This window comes from Neofelis nebulosa, chromosome 2 (assembly GCF_028018385.1).
Source record: "Neofelis nebulosa isolate mNeoNeb1 chromosome 2, mNeoNeb1.pri, whole genome shotgun sequence".
Taxonomy (NCBI): Eukaryota; Metazoa; Chordata; class Mammalia; order Carnivora; family Felidae; genus Neofelis; species Neofelis nebulosa.
The window spans coordinates 184,279,203-184,294,813 of NC_080783.1; the positions used below are offsets into that span (position 1 = coordinate 184,279,203).

A 15,611-nucleotide genomic window follows, 5' to 3' on the forward strand; every position below is an offset into this window, starting at 1 on the left:
CGGAGCCCGGGCAGCGGCCGCGCGGCCGCCCGCCGCCCCTCTGAGCCCGGCTCTGGGGCAGCCGGGCGCCCCAGACCCGACCCCCGCCCCGCCGCGCCCGCCGCCGCACTTGTCCCACCGCGCGCCCCCTGGAGCGCCGCGCACCCCTGGGACCCTTGCGCGCCCGGCTGCCCGCGTAACTCGGGACCCCGCGCGCCCTGGGAGCCCGGTACCGCCCCGGGACCCCGCGCGCCCCTGGACCGCGACGCAGCTCCGGAACGTCGGCGCGCCCCAGGACCCGCGCGCTCTCAGAACCCCGGGCTGCGCCAACGGGGCTGCGCGCCTGGGGAGGGGCCCGCCCCAGAGGGTCCCCCTCTTCCAGCAGACGGAGCCCCGCCCCAGAGGGACCCCCGGGTCCGGCAGGGACACCCCGCCCCGCCCCAGAGGGCTCCCAGCATCCCGCCGCTGGAGCCCCGCGCCCCAGAGGAACCTCCTTGCCCAGCTGGGGGCTCTCCGCCCCGCTGAGAGGGCGCCGCCCGGGAGGGTCCCCGCGCCCCGCGGGTCCCGGCAGGATGCACGCCGCCCTGGCGGGGCCGCTGCTCGCCGCCCTCCTCGCCACCGCCCGCGCCCGCCCGCAGCCCCCGGACGGAGGACAGTGCCGGCCGCCCGGATCGGTGAGCGAGCGCCTGCCCGGCCACTCTCCCGGCCGTCCGGCCACTCCAGCCCGTGGGGACGAGGGTTCGGGGGTCCTGCCTTCCGCACCCAGCTCAGCCCACCCGCTCCACCTCCGCCCGCCGGGCGCTGCCTCGGGCGCCCTTCCCTGCCTCCTGCCGCCCGGGCTCCAGCTCCGTGCCGGGAGCCGAGATGGGGCGCTCCCTCTCCAGCTCCCTCTCCGCACGCTGACGCTCTCGGGCTCTCCTCGACTTTCGGTCCTGCTTGGACGTTTCCTCCCTGTGCCCCTTTGACTCGCTTCTTTCTTACTTTATCCGTTGTTTACCCTTCTGGTTGCTCTCTGCCCACTCCTGACCGTGTTTCTCCCATTCCTTGCTCTACTCTGCTCTGACTTACATCAGACCTTTCCGCTCTCCCATTCCCACTCTGTCCCCCTTACAGACAGGCTTCCCTCTCCCCTGTCCTCCCACTCTGACCTAAAGCAAGCTTTCTCCCTGGTGCTGGTTCCCACCTCTCTCTCCCTCTCCAGCCCAGGCCCCCCGCACCCAATCCTCCAACTGCCCCCATTTCACAAAAAGGGGGAAGATTCCAGAGGAGAGGAAAAGGAAGTGCCAGGGCAAGCTGGCCTAATATCTCCTTGGGGGTTGAATAATTACTGGTTCTCTTAATTTTCCTTCCCAACTACAGAATCCCTTGATTTCTCTCAGCATCCCTCCCTCAAAGTGTAAATTAATGCATGGAAAATAACCCTTAACTGGAGGCCAGTGACTAGGAAGAGGTTGTATAGGGTCCTCACTCACTGCCCAGTTAGCAGGGAGTTAGTGGACCTTGGGCAAGGTGCACCTCTGCTGTCCTGACTTGTGTGGGAACGGGGAGGTCAGAGCTAGTCTAGCTCCAGTCTGCTGGGATCCACGATTTTTGGTTGTTCGGAAAAAAAAAAAAAAAAAAAAAAAGGTACTATTCCCCCACTCACCCCATCACACACTTTTCATTTGTGCTAGAAGCAGGCAGAAAAGTTTTGAGTTGACCTCAAGTTTGCAGGTGGTCAGTGGGCAGTCCAGGGGCTTTTCTGGATGGGAAATGACTGCCTGAGAGAAATGATAGTCCCTTTCTCATGCCCCTTAACCCCTGGTCCTTAGCTAGATCTGGAGAAAGGATCCCTGTCTCCATGCCCCTCTTTGCCCCTGTGCACACTCCTGATCAGAGCTTCTGTCTGAGAAGATGCCCGAGAGTGGGGGGGTGGAGGCCAGGTACAGCATTTTAGGGGAGGAGCCTGAAGCACATTTCTTGGGATGAATTCTAGGGAATCTTCCCCTCCCAAATCAGGGCCTTGTGACTTTACTTAGGCTGCAGCTTATAAAGCACTTTCTCATCTGCAGTGGAGCAGAGTAGCCGACACCCCAGACCTGCCCTCCAACAAGAAAACCTTATCCACCCCAATGAATGGGAAGTAGCTGTTTAAATAGGTGTGCTATTTTTAATAGGTGTTCTGCTTTCAAAGTGCTCTTGGCATGTATCTTCTAATGGTTGGGTTTAAAAGTTATATGACTTCCTCCCTTCTTGCCAGAGCAGGACTCTTGGTCCCCCTTTCCCCACCCTCCACATGAAACACCACCGGTGAAGGTTTGGCTTGGCTGAGCATGAATATTCTCAGGTGCTGTGGCAGTCCTTGGCACTCAAGGGGGAAAGCTAATCATAACGAGAGAGCTTCCTTCATTGTCTCCTTCCTCTGTGCCTGGTGCTGCTCTTAGGGCTTACTCACATATACTGTGTCTTTTCATCCTCCCTGGGGTAGCTGCTCTCACCCCCAGTTCACAGATGGGGAAACAGAGTCTTGGGAAGTGGAACAGCGTGCTTAAGATGATCCAGCTAGACAGGTTTTGAATCTGGGTCTTTCAGCTTCCACAGCCCTTGCTCTTTCCCATGGCCCCATGTAGGCCTCTGCCTTCCACCCCACCTCCACCTGCCTCTGTCTGTGCAACCCCTGGTTTACTCCCCTGCCATTAGCCTCACTGCCTGCCTTGTCCTCCCCCCTTCCCCTGCAGCAGAGGGAGCTGAACTCTTTCCTGTGGACTATTCGGCGTGACCCCCCCGCTTACCTGTTCGGCACCATCCACGTCCCCTACACCCGCGTCTGGGACTTCATCCCGGACAACTCGAAGGCAGCCTTCCAGGCCAGCGCTCGTGTCTACTTCGAACTGGACCTGACGGACCCCTACACCATCTCAGCCCTGGCCAGCTGCCAGCTGCTGCCGCACGGAGAGAACCTGCAGGACGTGCTGCCTCGGGAGCTCTACTGGCGTCTGAAGCGCCACCTGGACTACGTGAAGCTGATGATGCCCTCGTGGATGACACCAGCACAGCGGGGCAAGGGGCTGTACGCGGACTACCTGTTTAACGCCATCGCGGGCAACTGGGAGCGCAAGAGGCCCGTGTGGGTGATGCTCATGGTGAACTCGCTCACGGAGACTGATGTGCGCTCCCGAGGTGTGCCCGTCCTGGACCTCTACCTGGCCCAGCAGGCCGAGAAGATGAGGAAGAGCACCGGGGCCGTGGAGCGGGTAGAGGAGCAGTGCCACCCGCTTAATGGGCTCAACTTCTCCCAGGTAGGCACTTGGCTTTCCCCGGCCCCCGGAAGCGGCCAGCCCCTTTGTCCTCTTCTCCCATTGCCTTCCTCCTGCTGTAGCTGGAGCCCTGGCCTTCTTCCAATGGGAGAGGCTCTTTCGGGCTGCGAGGCAGCTCTCTGGCTGCTTTCGGGGTGGGTTGAGGGCAAACTGGTGTGTGCTAGAGTTAGGGATGAGCGTTTGGGTGTTTGCTTCTCTCTCAGTGGTGCTACCTGTTGGGGATATACACTCCCCACTTGCTGTGCTTGCCTGAGCAGAAAGAATTTTCCCGGGAACATCAGAGTGAGGAAAACAAAAAGAGTGAGTTGCAGGTTTGCGTCCAGCTTTCCCGAGGCCCTGGGGTCTCCAGAACAGAAGGCTGTCCTGAAGCTGTTGTGTGGGCACCACCCCCCCAGGCAGCAGCGTGCATGTGCAGAGTAAGAGTCATGGTTCTTGCGGCTTTGCAGGCAGGGGAGGTGCAGTGGACCTGGTGCCTGTGTGACTCTGGGTTGTTGCTGTTGAAGGTTAAACACTACTGAATTACCCAGGCCTTTGCATTGCTCTAGGCGGCCCTCGGACCTCCTCCCTAGGCCTGGAGGAAGTCAACAAGGATAGTTTTGGGGTTAATAATTTCAGAGAAATGTGTTCACTTAAAGGTTGACCGTTTTGATTTCTGAACCTCAAGAATGGGGGCAGGGAGAAGGGAAGAGCTTAGGAGGTTTAAAGTCTCTGGCTGCCAGAGACCTGATCCAGCAAAATGTCATGAAAAGCCCCATCTCCATGGGCAGAGGTCACTTGCAACTCACTGGCCCCAAACTCAACTCTGAGACCCTGGGAACAATGAGTTCACATCTGTGCCTTGAGAACAGGCTGTCAATCCTGAGATCCAGGATCTGAGTCAGGGCCGGTGGCTCCTGCAAGGAGGCCCCAAAACAAGGCATGGGCCAATGCCCTGAGTGAGGTGTGGCCCCCAAGATGTGTTCCTCCATTAAGGAGACAGCCTCATAATTTGGCCAGGCTAGAAACTCCACCACTGGGACCAGACCTGCTCGCTGCTCCCGAGATGTTGCAGACTCTTCACCAGGGAAACAGCGGCAGAAACTGATCCCCCTTTGGAGATCTTCTGGCCTTTGTTTTTCCAGGGGAAATGCAATATTGTCCCCGGGGAGGTAAGAAGCCAGATTGATTTGCCGGCCAAATGAAAGGCGGGTTTGTCGGTTCCCCTGCTGGCTCTCCCATAATTGTGGAGTCCTTACCCAGAGGGCCCCGGTGGCAGGAATATTGGGGCAGTTAGTCACGCCCCGCAGGGTTCTGACTACGCCTGACTCCTTCTCCACGGGGGAAAATCCTGTGCATTCTCTGGCCCGGGCACTGAATCCTCTGAACATACCGGCTCTCTCCCTCTGAAGTGACTTTTCCCTTGCCAGCCTCGGGAGCTGATATTATCTGTATCGGGCTCCCTAGCGCTCACCGCCCATCTCATTTTAGAGGCAGGTTTGTGGGAGGCCTCTCTGTTCAGAGACCTCACGTCTGGCCTGGATATCTTTTTTAGGCCGGGGAGGTGGGGCGTCCAGCATCACTGTCCGCACCCTCTTTGTACCCGACCACAGAGGAATCCGAGGAGAGCTGGAGCGAGCACACAAACCCTCTGGTTAAACAGCCCCTGGCTTTAATCTGTCTCTCTTAAAACAACAAAACTATCTTTCTTCGGCGTCTGGAAACACTGCTGCTCAACCAAATGACGGCTTTTGGTAGGTTGAAAACATTTGCTGGAAAGTGTGTGAAGTTATGTTTTAGGAAAAGTTCCTGAGAGCCATTTATCGGCCAGCAAGGAGCCCGCTGACAGTCTCCAAAGCCCATGTTTGAAGATCAAACGGACTCAAATCTCTGGTTTCAAAAATGCACGCACCCCATCACCAGCCTGGGCCCGCTCTTAAAATTGTTCTTGGGTCCAGCTCCTCAAGAGGGCTGCAGGAAGCAAGTCCAGAACAAAAGAGAACAGGACTCCTCTTGGTTCCCTAATCTGTACACCCTTCACCACCTGCCAGAGCGTCCAACCTCGCCAATTTGTCCTGTTATCATTTTGGAGCGAGGTGATGAAATCTCTCCTCCATCCCTGTGGGCAGCTGTGGGCTAACTGGGAAAGGAGGGATTCCAGAGACTGGGTGGATGGGGGTGTTAAGGGTCCTCAACCCCAAAGTCAGAAATGAACAGCCTTCTCAGTAAAATCGTATGTGCGCGTGCACAGTTTGATATGAACATCTGTGATGCATTATTGTACCGAAATATCTGTTAAGTGCATCAGATTTTTATTTTTTCTTTCCTCTCAGCATTACTGTTATTGCAAAATATTTGGTGGTGGGGGGGGGGAACAAGGAGAGAGGAAGGCGGGAAAAAGAAATCTTAAAAGAGAGAGCCTTTTTGTGAAGCGCTGGGATTTTAGTTTTAATTTTAGTATTTCTCAAATGTTTGTATTTTCTTCTAGGCAGAAATACCACATTTTTCCTTGCTAAGTGAAGAAAGAAAGCGTACATTTTCAGATTCCATGGGTGGGAGGAGCCAATGAAAAAGTCTCTGGTCTCTGATCTCTGTATAAACAGAGAGTGTGGGACCCAGCATCAACATGGGCTTGCGGCGTGGCCTTGGGCAAGTCCGTTCCCCTCTCCAGACCTTGTTTTTCCTGTCTGTGAAATGAGATGCCGGGATTAGGTCATTATTCAAGCCCCTTCCAGTCCTGACATTTCAAGCGACAGTTATAATCAATTCCACATGCCAGGCACCCTGCCCGTAGGAGGCATGCTTTTCCATTTTGTTGGGTGCTCTCCCAGGTGAGCATTCAGAAGGGCTGGATGACCTGCCCAGGGTCATGTGGCTCATAAGGAACAGCCACTCTACCTGCCCCTAAATGAAGTGTTCATGTTGACTAGGTATTTCTTGTCCTGCAATTCTTCCTTCAGTCCTTTCTGCTGTTTCTTTCTCTCCATTAGGACCTGAGGGCTTAAAATTTTACTTCTTGAAGAATTTATAATTACAGAGAAGGTATTTCCTTTGGCTGTGGGGCTTGTGAGAGGATGCTAAAGGCCCTGATGTGTTACAGACGGCTCACACAGTGGCTGAGAGCAGACTTCTAGGTTTCAGTCCCTGCTCTGAATCTAAAGCCAGTGACTTGTGTATAACTTCGTGTTCCCATCTATCAAATGGGGCAGTAGTGACTAGCCTTTCACAATTGAGCTGGTTTTGTGAGGATATGAGAAGACACTCCTTGTGGGAGTTTAGAGAGAGTATAAAATGACTACCTCGATGTAGGTTCTGTGCTTGGAAAACTGTTCAGGCTGGCTCCAGGACAGGGGGAGAGGAAGGTTGCATGGGAAGCCTCATCTCTGCTCTGTTGGCACCTTTTCCCATCAGCCGTGTCCACTGTCCATCCCTTGTAGAACAACGCAAAGCTGGAGTGAGATGGTGGCGGCCCCTGTCCTCAGGGACCTGGGGATGCCTGAGCCTTGAGCCAAGATCTTGTGACAATCTTGGGACCTGCAGATTTCAATTGGCTCTGTTGGCTGCCTCCCGGGACTGGCACTGGCTGCCACCAACAGCTGACCTGATTAGGAGACGCCCTTCTCCCTCTAGGGGGCGTCAGTCCTCCCCCACCCAGACTGGTGGAGTCACTGGCTGAGAATACCTTGAAGTCCTGTACTTCCCGAGGAATAATATAGCAAGGACCCTGCCACCATTCTGTACTTCGCCGCGTTTTAACAAACATGCCAATGTTAGCCACTCAATGTGTGTAAAGCTTGAGCACTTGGGCACAGCCACTGAGGGCATCCAAAATGTTTGTAAAATACTGCAGCCCCCTCAGTGGGGAGTTAGAAACCACAAAACCATCACTGATTGAGCTCTGTCTCCACACAGGGCACTGCATAAAACCTCACAACGACCTCGCCTTTAATCCTCACAGAGATGTGACAAGTCATATCATCATATCTGTTACAGACAATGAAAAAGTTGTCGCGTGGCTGTGATTACACAGCTAGGCCAGTGGAACCAGGATTCCAACTCAGGTGTGTCTGACGCTAAAGCCCCAGCTTTTCAGACATCTTGAAGATGAATTCATTTTTGTTCTTAATAGTGAGATGACATTATCTGGTGACGTGCGTGTGCGCGCGTGTGTTGGAGTTGGAGGAGATCATCTTTTTTTGCTAAAAAAATGAAATGAAATAAAATATGATAGAGATCATTGAAAAGTGCTGAAATTGATTTGACTTGTAAGTTGGATCTGAAGGTGATTCTAAAATAGGAGTTGCCAAAGACATTCTGGGTACCAGTTGCTTCCTTGGAATGATGGGCCCCTAACATTGGCTGAGCCAGCACAGTTAAATAAAGAAACGTCTCCTTTTAGTCACAGTGCCTGTATATATATCCTGAGGGGCCAGCACATATTATTAGGTGCTCAATAAATATTTGGGGAATGAATGAATGAATGGAGACTGTATAACTGGAGAAACCACCATATGACCATCCCTGTTTCCCTTCTGCCATCCAGCACTGTGGGATGAATGAATGAATGAATGAATGAATGAAGACTGTGTAAGCCACAGTGAAGAACCTCCTCCTTGAACTTTAATAGCTCTAATAGCTTTAATAGTGCATTCCTACAGGGACACAAAATGTCGACATCAAGTGGGTAGGTAGTTCACAAGCAGACCCTAGCCCTGACTCCATTCCTACCTTACCTGTGACTTTGGGCTAGTTCTTACCTTCTCTGGGCCTCGATTGCGCCCTCTGTCCCTCGAGTGTTAGCTGGATGATTTCCAGGGTCGACCCAGTTCTGACTTCTGTGGTGCTCATCTATGACCCCCGTATCTTAAAGGCCCTGGGCCACCCTGAGATTTTGAGCCTGGGAAGGGCTGACAGTCTGGTCTTCAGCAGGCCGCTGCTGACACCTAATTCTCTGGAAGCCTGTTGGTTCCAGTGGGTGATCCTACTGCCTCCCGCTGCCAGTCTGCGGAGCAGAGAGCACAGCCTGCCGTGGCACAGCCCCTGGACACCTGCCCGGTCTTGGAGCCTCTCCTTCATTAGGGTTCCTCTCCCTCACTCGCTTCCTCATTCAGCCAGAATGCCCTGCTGTGTTGGGCCAGTGCAGTGCTGGGGGCAGACCTGGGAATGGCCTAGTTTTTACCTGCAGAGGGTTCGCTGCCCCGCCAGGGAGAGTGGCTATTATTAGTCCTATTTTGCAGCCATAGCAACCCAGGCATGGATCTCGTGCATCAGTCCCTCCTGTGACCTGATTCTCCACCCTCAGACTCTGTCTTTCCTTTCTCTTCCTGTTGTATGCCCCCATCTTTCAGCACCCGGCTCTCATTTCCCATCCTCCAGAAATGGCCATTCTCAAGCCCTGCCACCCTCCCTGGGCCTCCATGGCAGCCACAGCAGCACCCACTGTGGCCCCTGGAGCCATAGCACTGGTCCCTGCTCATGGCCTCCTGTCAGATCTACGTGCCCTCCCCAGAGTGAAGGGAACAGACACCTCCCTTCGCCTCCGGACCATGCTGAGCCTTCTTGTCCCCAGAAGTTTACTCCAGAGAGTGCGAACCCCTCAGTCAATATCGGATCAGGGCAAGTTGGCCTTGTCTGCACCATGTAACTCCAGATCCTAGACTGAGAAATAAGGTTCTCCTGGCCCCGCCTCCACCCCGTGCTTTTGTAGGCTGCCATGCCCTCTGTGTCTCTCACAGGAGCCCTGTGGTTGGGAGCTGTTCAGCAAATGTCTGTCGCATGGTATGGGAGACCCTCTGGGGAACCCCAGCGTTGACCCCTAGGCATGTGTATTCTCAGATTCTTTGTGTGCACCGAGAGCTGTTTGCAAAGAACCCCTGCTGGCTCCACAGTCTCTATTCCCTCTCTCTGACCTGGTTAACTCAGACTTTAATATTGAATATATTTTTCCAACCTATGGGGGGAGGAAAACAAACTCAGAAGCAGACACACAGGATGGCTTAGGTACGGCCATCAAAGGAGAAGGAGGCCATAAAGCCAGAGGTGACCACGATGTCATGAAATATTCTAGTCTCAGAATCAGAAGCTCACAGCATGAAGTCTTCCACACTTCCACACTCTTCGAATCATAAGCCAGGACTCAGAGGCTCAGGGAATCTAAGAATGGTGAAATCTTAGAACATTAGGCTCAGATGCATTTTTCGACTCGAAGAATCTTCACATCATGAAATTCTAGCCTCTTAGCTTTGAAGAATTTTCAGCTCATAGACACAGACTTTTAAAATCTTGGAGTTGGAAGGGACCAGTCCTCAAGAATTCCAAAAAGCCCCATCGGCAAACATGTTCATCTCCTTCCGACGACCTGCCAGCCCATCTCAGGCCAAAGGGAGAGAGCCTGAGCAGGGAAGCACTTTGTGACGGAGATAAAAATGGGAGTGTGCCTTTGTTAATAGTTCCCATTTGCACATCTCTCAAAGCTAGGAAGAGGTCGCCTGGTAATGCAGCTTTCCTCGGGAGGAAACTGAAGAATGTGAGGAGCGCGGCGGCTGGCAGGCCAGGCCGCCGCCCTTCTTCCCTCCTGAGTTTGCCTCTAAGTAGTATCCACTTCACTCCTTTTATCCCCCATCGCTGGCTCTCTGTCCACCTACTTAATCCACAGGCAGCTGGTGGCCCAGCCTTCGGTTGTGCTAAGCGGCTGCCAAGCCGTCTCGCCGAGCAGCTCCTCCAGGATCCTTTTAAATCTGTGCAATATATCCGCTGGAACACAGAACTGTTGCCCCAAGCTTGGAAACGCTGTTGCTTTGCTGAGCCCCCTCCCTCTCCAGGAATTTCCTTCCTTTCTCTTCTATTTCTGAATCCTAGGAAATTTCCAAGGCTCAGCTCAAAGCTGTGCCTCCTCCAGGAAGTCTACCCAGAATGCTCCTAAATCTAATCTGCTTGGGAAGACTTGGTCCCTGCTTTCCCTGATGGCCCAGCCACATATGTTCTTTCCCTCTGTGGACTTTTTTTTTTAATTTTTTTTTTTTTACATTTCATTTATTTTTGAGAGAGAGAGAGAGAGAGCATGCGCACAAGTGGGGGAGGGACAGAGAGAGGGAGACACAGAATCCGAAGCAGGCTCCAGGCTCCGAGCTGTCAGCACAGAGCCTGATGCGGGGCTCCAACCCACGAACCATGAGATGATGACCTGAGCCTAAGTCAGTTGCTTAACCGACTGAGCCACCCAGGCACCCCAGTGGAATTGTTTTTATGAAATTTTATGATATTCTTTCAGTGCTTCTGTATTTTACCTAATATTATAAAAATGACTGAGATAGTCTTTTCTTTTCTTTCCCAATAGACCCTGATTCAAAATCTAGCTCCAGATATGTTCACAGTTGATTACAAACTTAGGTGGAATGTGCTCCAGTTTTAAAGTTGGGGCTTTGTGATGGGGCTGGGGTATTGGCAGCTCTGGATGCTAAAAAGGGGCCACATCTTGGCCTCTGTATGCACAGAAAGCCCTCAGACGTCCTGCCTGTCGCAGCAGATGAGCGCACTGTTGCTGGCCCATTTGGTTAGGACGCTGTGACATCCATGGGCCCTGTTGGATTTCTCTCTCCATCCTGGAACACTTTGTTGTCTTCTCTTTCTCATCTGTTATTTGCAAACAAAGGCCTCCTTTTTCCCCTCTTCTTTACCACCCAGAGCACACGTGAATCTCTGCAGGCTCACTCACCACCCTCCTGCTTTATTTTCATTTCAACGTGTTTAATTTAACCCCCCGACTTGCTACTTTGGTTTTGGGCCCCAATGATGCTGACCTGTTCTAGTTCTTCCTCCTTCCCTCCCTCAGGCACAGTCCTTGGTCGTGCCTCCATACATTTCCTTGTGCCAGTCCCTACCTGAGAGCCCTTCCCAGTTTTTATTGTTTGGCTAACTCACACTCCTCTGAAGTGGTAAGGATTCCTGAGGGCAGTCATTTTAAAAGTCTGGACTCTTCAGATGCCGCTGTATAGCCAGACTTTTATCCTTGGTCACCAGGTTGGACTGTACCCTATGGGCAGATGTGACCTGATCATAACTCAGCAGTTTGAATTTGGGTGCAGTGATGGACCTAAATCCAAAGCTTTCAGCATTGCGGGTCTTAATTAATTAATTAATTTATTTATTATTGAGGTGACGTCACATTTCAGGTATACGACGTACTGATTCAATATTTGTATATATTGCAAAATAACATTGTGTTTTAAAAGGATTGGTGGATGTCTTAGTCTGCTGACTGCTGTAATAACAAACTACCATAGACAGAGCGGCTCATACAACAGAAATTTACTTTCTGACAGTTCTGGAGGCTAGAAGTCTGAGATTAGGGTGGGAAAGGTGAAAAGAGAGAGTGAGTGAGAGAGAGAGAGAGAGAGAGAGATGAATTGAGTTGAAAGGTGGGAAAGAGATAGCTTTCCGTGTCTCTTCATAAGGGCGCTAATCCTGTCACGAAGACCCCACCTTCACGGCCTCTTCTAAACCTAATTATCTCATAAAATCTCCATCTCCAAATACCATCATTGTGAGAGTTAGGGCTTCAGCATATGAGTTGGGGATGAGGGGGACACATTCAGTCTCTAACAGTGGGTGAGTTGCACCTGTGCTGCCCTGAGTGCCTGACTACCCTTGAAAAGAGCCAGGTCGCCAGACCAGGCCTGTGCAAGTCAGAGCCCTGGGCCATCCCCAGCGACAGCCTGGGACCTTAGAACATGTGCAGTGTCTGCAGTGGAGGCACCTGTGATAGAGTCTGTGTTCCCCCCTCACTAGGCGAGGTTGTTTCCCGGTGGGGGGAGAGGGGGTCTGCCAGCTTTCAGATCAGTACCTGACCACCACCTCCCTCCCCTGCAGGCAGTGCAAATATCCCTCTGCCCTGTGTGCTGAAACCTTGACACCCTTTATTCTCCGGGTTCACTCTTTTCTTGCCATTGGGTCGGAAGGGCAAGGGGAAGCCTTAAAATTTACTTTTCATATGCTCTTAAGTTGTGAGCCTGTGCTTTTTTTGTGTAAAGCTTTCTCCCCACCTCCCTCATTCAGAGGAACATCTGGTCTGATTCTGCCTTTAGAAACAAGAATTAGTCTTTATGTATATGGCACAGACTGGGCTCAGGAACCCCCACCACTGCAAAGCTTCCAGGCATTGGCCCAGGACAGCTCAGGGCTCCTGCAGGGTCCAGGATCACTGTACTTCTAGAGAGTGTCAGTAACCTTGGACTAGTTACATGACCTTTCTGTGCCTCAGTCTCCTCATCAGTCAACTTCATCCAGCTGCTGTGAGGATTTATGGATTGGCATAAAGCACTGTAGTGCCATACCAGACACAAAACCTGTTCTTTGTAAACACTAGCTCATGCTTATTATTGGATTTTTAAATTAACATCATTACACAATTTTTCAAGAAATGCTTTGTAGTTCCCACTTTGTGCCAGACATGGGGGATGTGCTGGAGATCGAAATGTGAGCAAGAATGATGATGCTGTCCCCGCCCCCCCACGCTGGCTGCTTGCTTTCTGAGTCGGGAGGAGGTGTAGGGGGAGGAGGTTCAGGGAGGCCAGGGCAGGTAAGGCGTGTGGGGAACACAGAAGACTGCGCACTTCTCAGTCCTGGGCAGACCTGGGAAGGCTTCCTGGAGGAGCCTAGATCTGAAGGAGTAAAAAGTCAGCAGGCGGGCATTTGGGGTGCTAGGCTCTGGAGACGGGCGGGGCCTACACGGGGCGGGGGGCAGGCGCTGGCTGTGTGTCTGGGGCTGTCTGCAGTGCAGCATGGCCCTTCTGCGTGGGCTGTGGTGACACGAGGCCGAGTGAAACAGCCTGCCTGAGGTATGCCCACCTCCGCCGCACCCCGGCGCCCCTCGGGGCCAGGACCCAGCCAGGCCGGCTTTGCCCGGTCCCGGGGCCACCTCTCGGGACGATTCAGGGAGCGCAAGTGCAAGTTTCCTAAAAGCGCGGGGCGCGCGGGAAGGGCGGAGGAGGGTGGGTCCAGGCACCACCACGCCCGCCCCTTGGCCTGCAGGGCCACCGCAGCGGGTGGCACGGGCACCTCCGGGCGAGCCGCGCCCGCCCCCTGCCTGGGAAGCCGCAGGGCAAAGATAAAAGGCGAGGCCTTTTTTGTTTCCGCTGCTTCTGTTTAAGGGACTTACCTGCTTCCTCCCTATTAAGGTTATTTAAAGCTTCCTGGCCAGTTTTATCTCCTAGGGACTTAACGCGCCTGCTAGGCCGTTGGTAATTCAAACCTCCGTCCCATTTTAAAGCCCTTTTTGAAAAGGAAGATGCGGCAGAGAAAGCCTTTTGGAAATCTCTCTGGCTTAGCACACAAGGTTTCCATTTCTTGAACTGCTCAGCCTTGAGGTTGAGACAAGACAAGAGCGTCATTGGCAGTGGTAATTCAACCATTTGCGCCGCGCTTTGCAATTTCCAGTCTTTTACCTGCATTACCGCCCTTCCTCCCCTCCCCCACGAGGACACCTACTAGGGGCCTACTTCAGTTTCCTGTCCTTGCCTCCGATTTTGGACTTCCAGTGCTCCCCTCCTCCTCCATCTCCAGCTGGGTGGCTGTAAACATCCATCGGCTTAGGAGACATTTTCCAGCAGGAGACACTCTACTGGGGCTGAGAAAGCTTGAAGAGCTGTGGATTGGTCACAGGAAGGGTTAACTGAGACACTTCAGGACCTCAGTGCTAATGATGCTTGGTCATTGTGCTTGACCTTGACTGAGATGTTTCATTGACCCAGCGAGACATAGCTCCCGGGTTTAGGCGTGCTGGTTGTCTTGCAGGTGATTTTATATTATTCTGATTCCATCAGTAGAGTTTTGGCCAGACGGTGGGTGAGAAAGGAGTGCAGGATTTTTGATGGAGACGATGCAGATTAAACAGGATCAGGGCCCTGGAGATGGGAGTGGAAAAAGCCATGCAGGGGAAGGAGACCCTTAAGCGAAAGTGCCAGGATGGGAACATGCAGAGGGTATGCAAAGAAAAGTGTTTCTACTCCTCCCTCCACTGACTTTTTCCTTCCTTTTCCTAATCAAGATCCCAAGAGAGCCATTGTTATTTAGTGCCCAATATGTGCTGGGCCTCTGGTTTATCACAGTAAACTCCTAAAACAATCCTGAAAGGCAAGTATTATTTTCTCCAATTTTGAGGAAATTGAAGCTAAGTACTTTGTGCAAAATGGTGGAACCAGGATTTCTACTTAGATCTTCTGATAGACGAGCAGAGAGACTGGGCTGGAGTTGGAATTCCCACTCCATTACTTTGGCTAGATGACTGGGGTGTGTTTTCACATCTGAAAAAATGGAGTTCACAGTATTCCCCGCCCACCCAACGTGTTGTGAAGACTAAATGAGGTAATGCATATAAACCACCTAGCTGAGCGCCTGGCACTCAGTAGGAGGTGGTGAATGTTAGCTGGGGCAGTTGAAGTTGTGGTCATTTTAATTATTGTGATTGGCTCATTTTCACACTGTTTGTGTCTTGAGGTGAAACCCATTCCGTAGAGAAGATGGTTCTTGATCCCTCAGTCTCTCAGGCACCGAGCAGGGATGGGTATGCTTGGTTGACCTGATTGAAACCATGTGACCCGACCACCCAGAGCGTGATCATTTCTTTGCTGACCATCTGGTGATGTGTAATGTCTGACTGTACTCTTCCTGGGTCGGCTTCCCTGTGATCTCTCACTGTTCCCTGGAGTGCGGACACATCAGAAGGAGGGATCTAAACGTTTGGGCTGGAGACCTAGGCTCCAAGCCCAGCTCTGGCACTGGTTAGATCCATGACCTGGGGAGATTCCCCACCTAAGGGTCCTTTCCCTCCATTGTGAATGGGGTGAATGTTACTAGCAGCAACTCCAGAGTCCTGGGGAGAATCACGAGATACAGCCTGGGAAGGACTTTATTAGCCCCTAAGTGCTCTATGTTCCTAGTAGTACTCAGGGTGCAGGTGTTTTTCCTCTTTTCTTTCTCCCAGAGAGAAATATGGGTTTGTCCTGCCATCCAACAAGGGAGAGTGCCTACAGTGTAAAGCAAAGAAGCAATTACCATTAATTTATATGGAAAAGTTTGTGAGCATTCCCAAACCCAGAATATAATCTCTCAAGCTTTTCTGATACCTTAGGACGCATCTTGCTAATGGGTGCACGAAATAAATCGACATACAGCACCGATGCTCACAGACACAGTTTGAAGCTAAGGTGGCTTGAGTGCTTGCTGCCTCTCTAATGGCTCACTGCAAAACAAACACTGCATGCTATTTTCACTTGACGCCCCTTTTCATAAAGAAATCCTCTTCGGATTTCTTTCGGTTGGCGAAAACAGGTACTAATGTAGGTCTTTTGTAAAAGCAAATTG

At 52.3% G+C, this 15,611-nt stretch overlaps 1 protein-coding gene across 2 annotated transcripts in view; it reads left to right on the forward strand.

Annotated features, from left to right (window-relative positions):
- Positions 1-277: 277 nt before the first annotated feature.
- The window catches only part of TRABD2B (TraB domain containing 2B), a 217,458-nt gene continuing 202,124 nt past the window's right edge, over positions 278-15,611 (forward strand). For both annotated transcript variants that reach the window (XR_009258143.1, XM_058717455.1), the window contains exons 1-2: positions 278-653; positions 2,697-3,257. Coding sequence is in view for 1 of the 2 variants with exons in the window: in XM_058717455.1 (XP_058573438.1) it covers positions 552-653; positions 2,697-3,257 (663 nt within the window). In the remaining variant the exon portion in view is untranslated. The remainder of the gene's footprint in view (positions 654-2,696; positions 3,258-15,611) is intronic.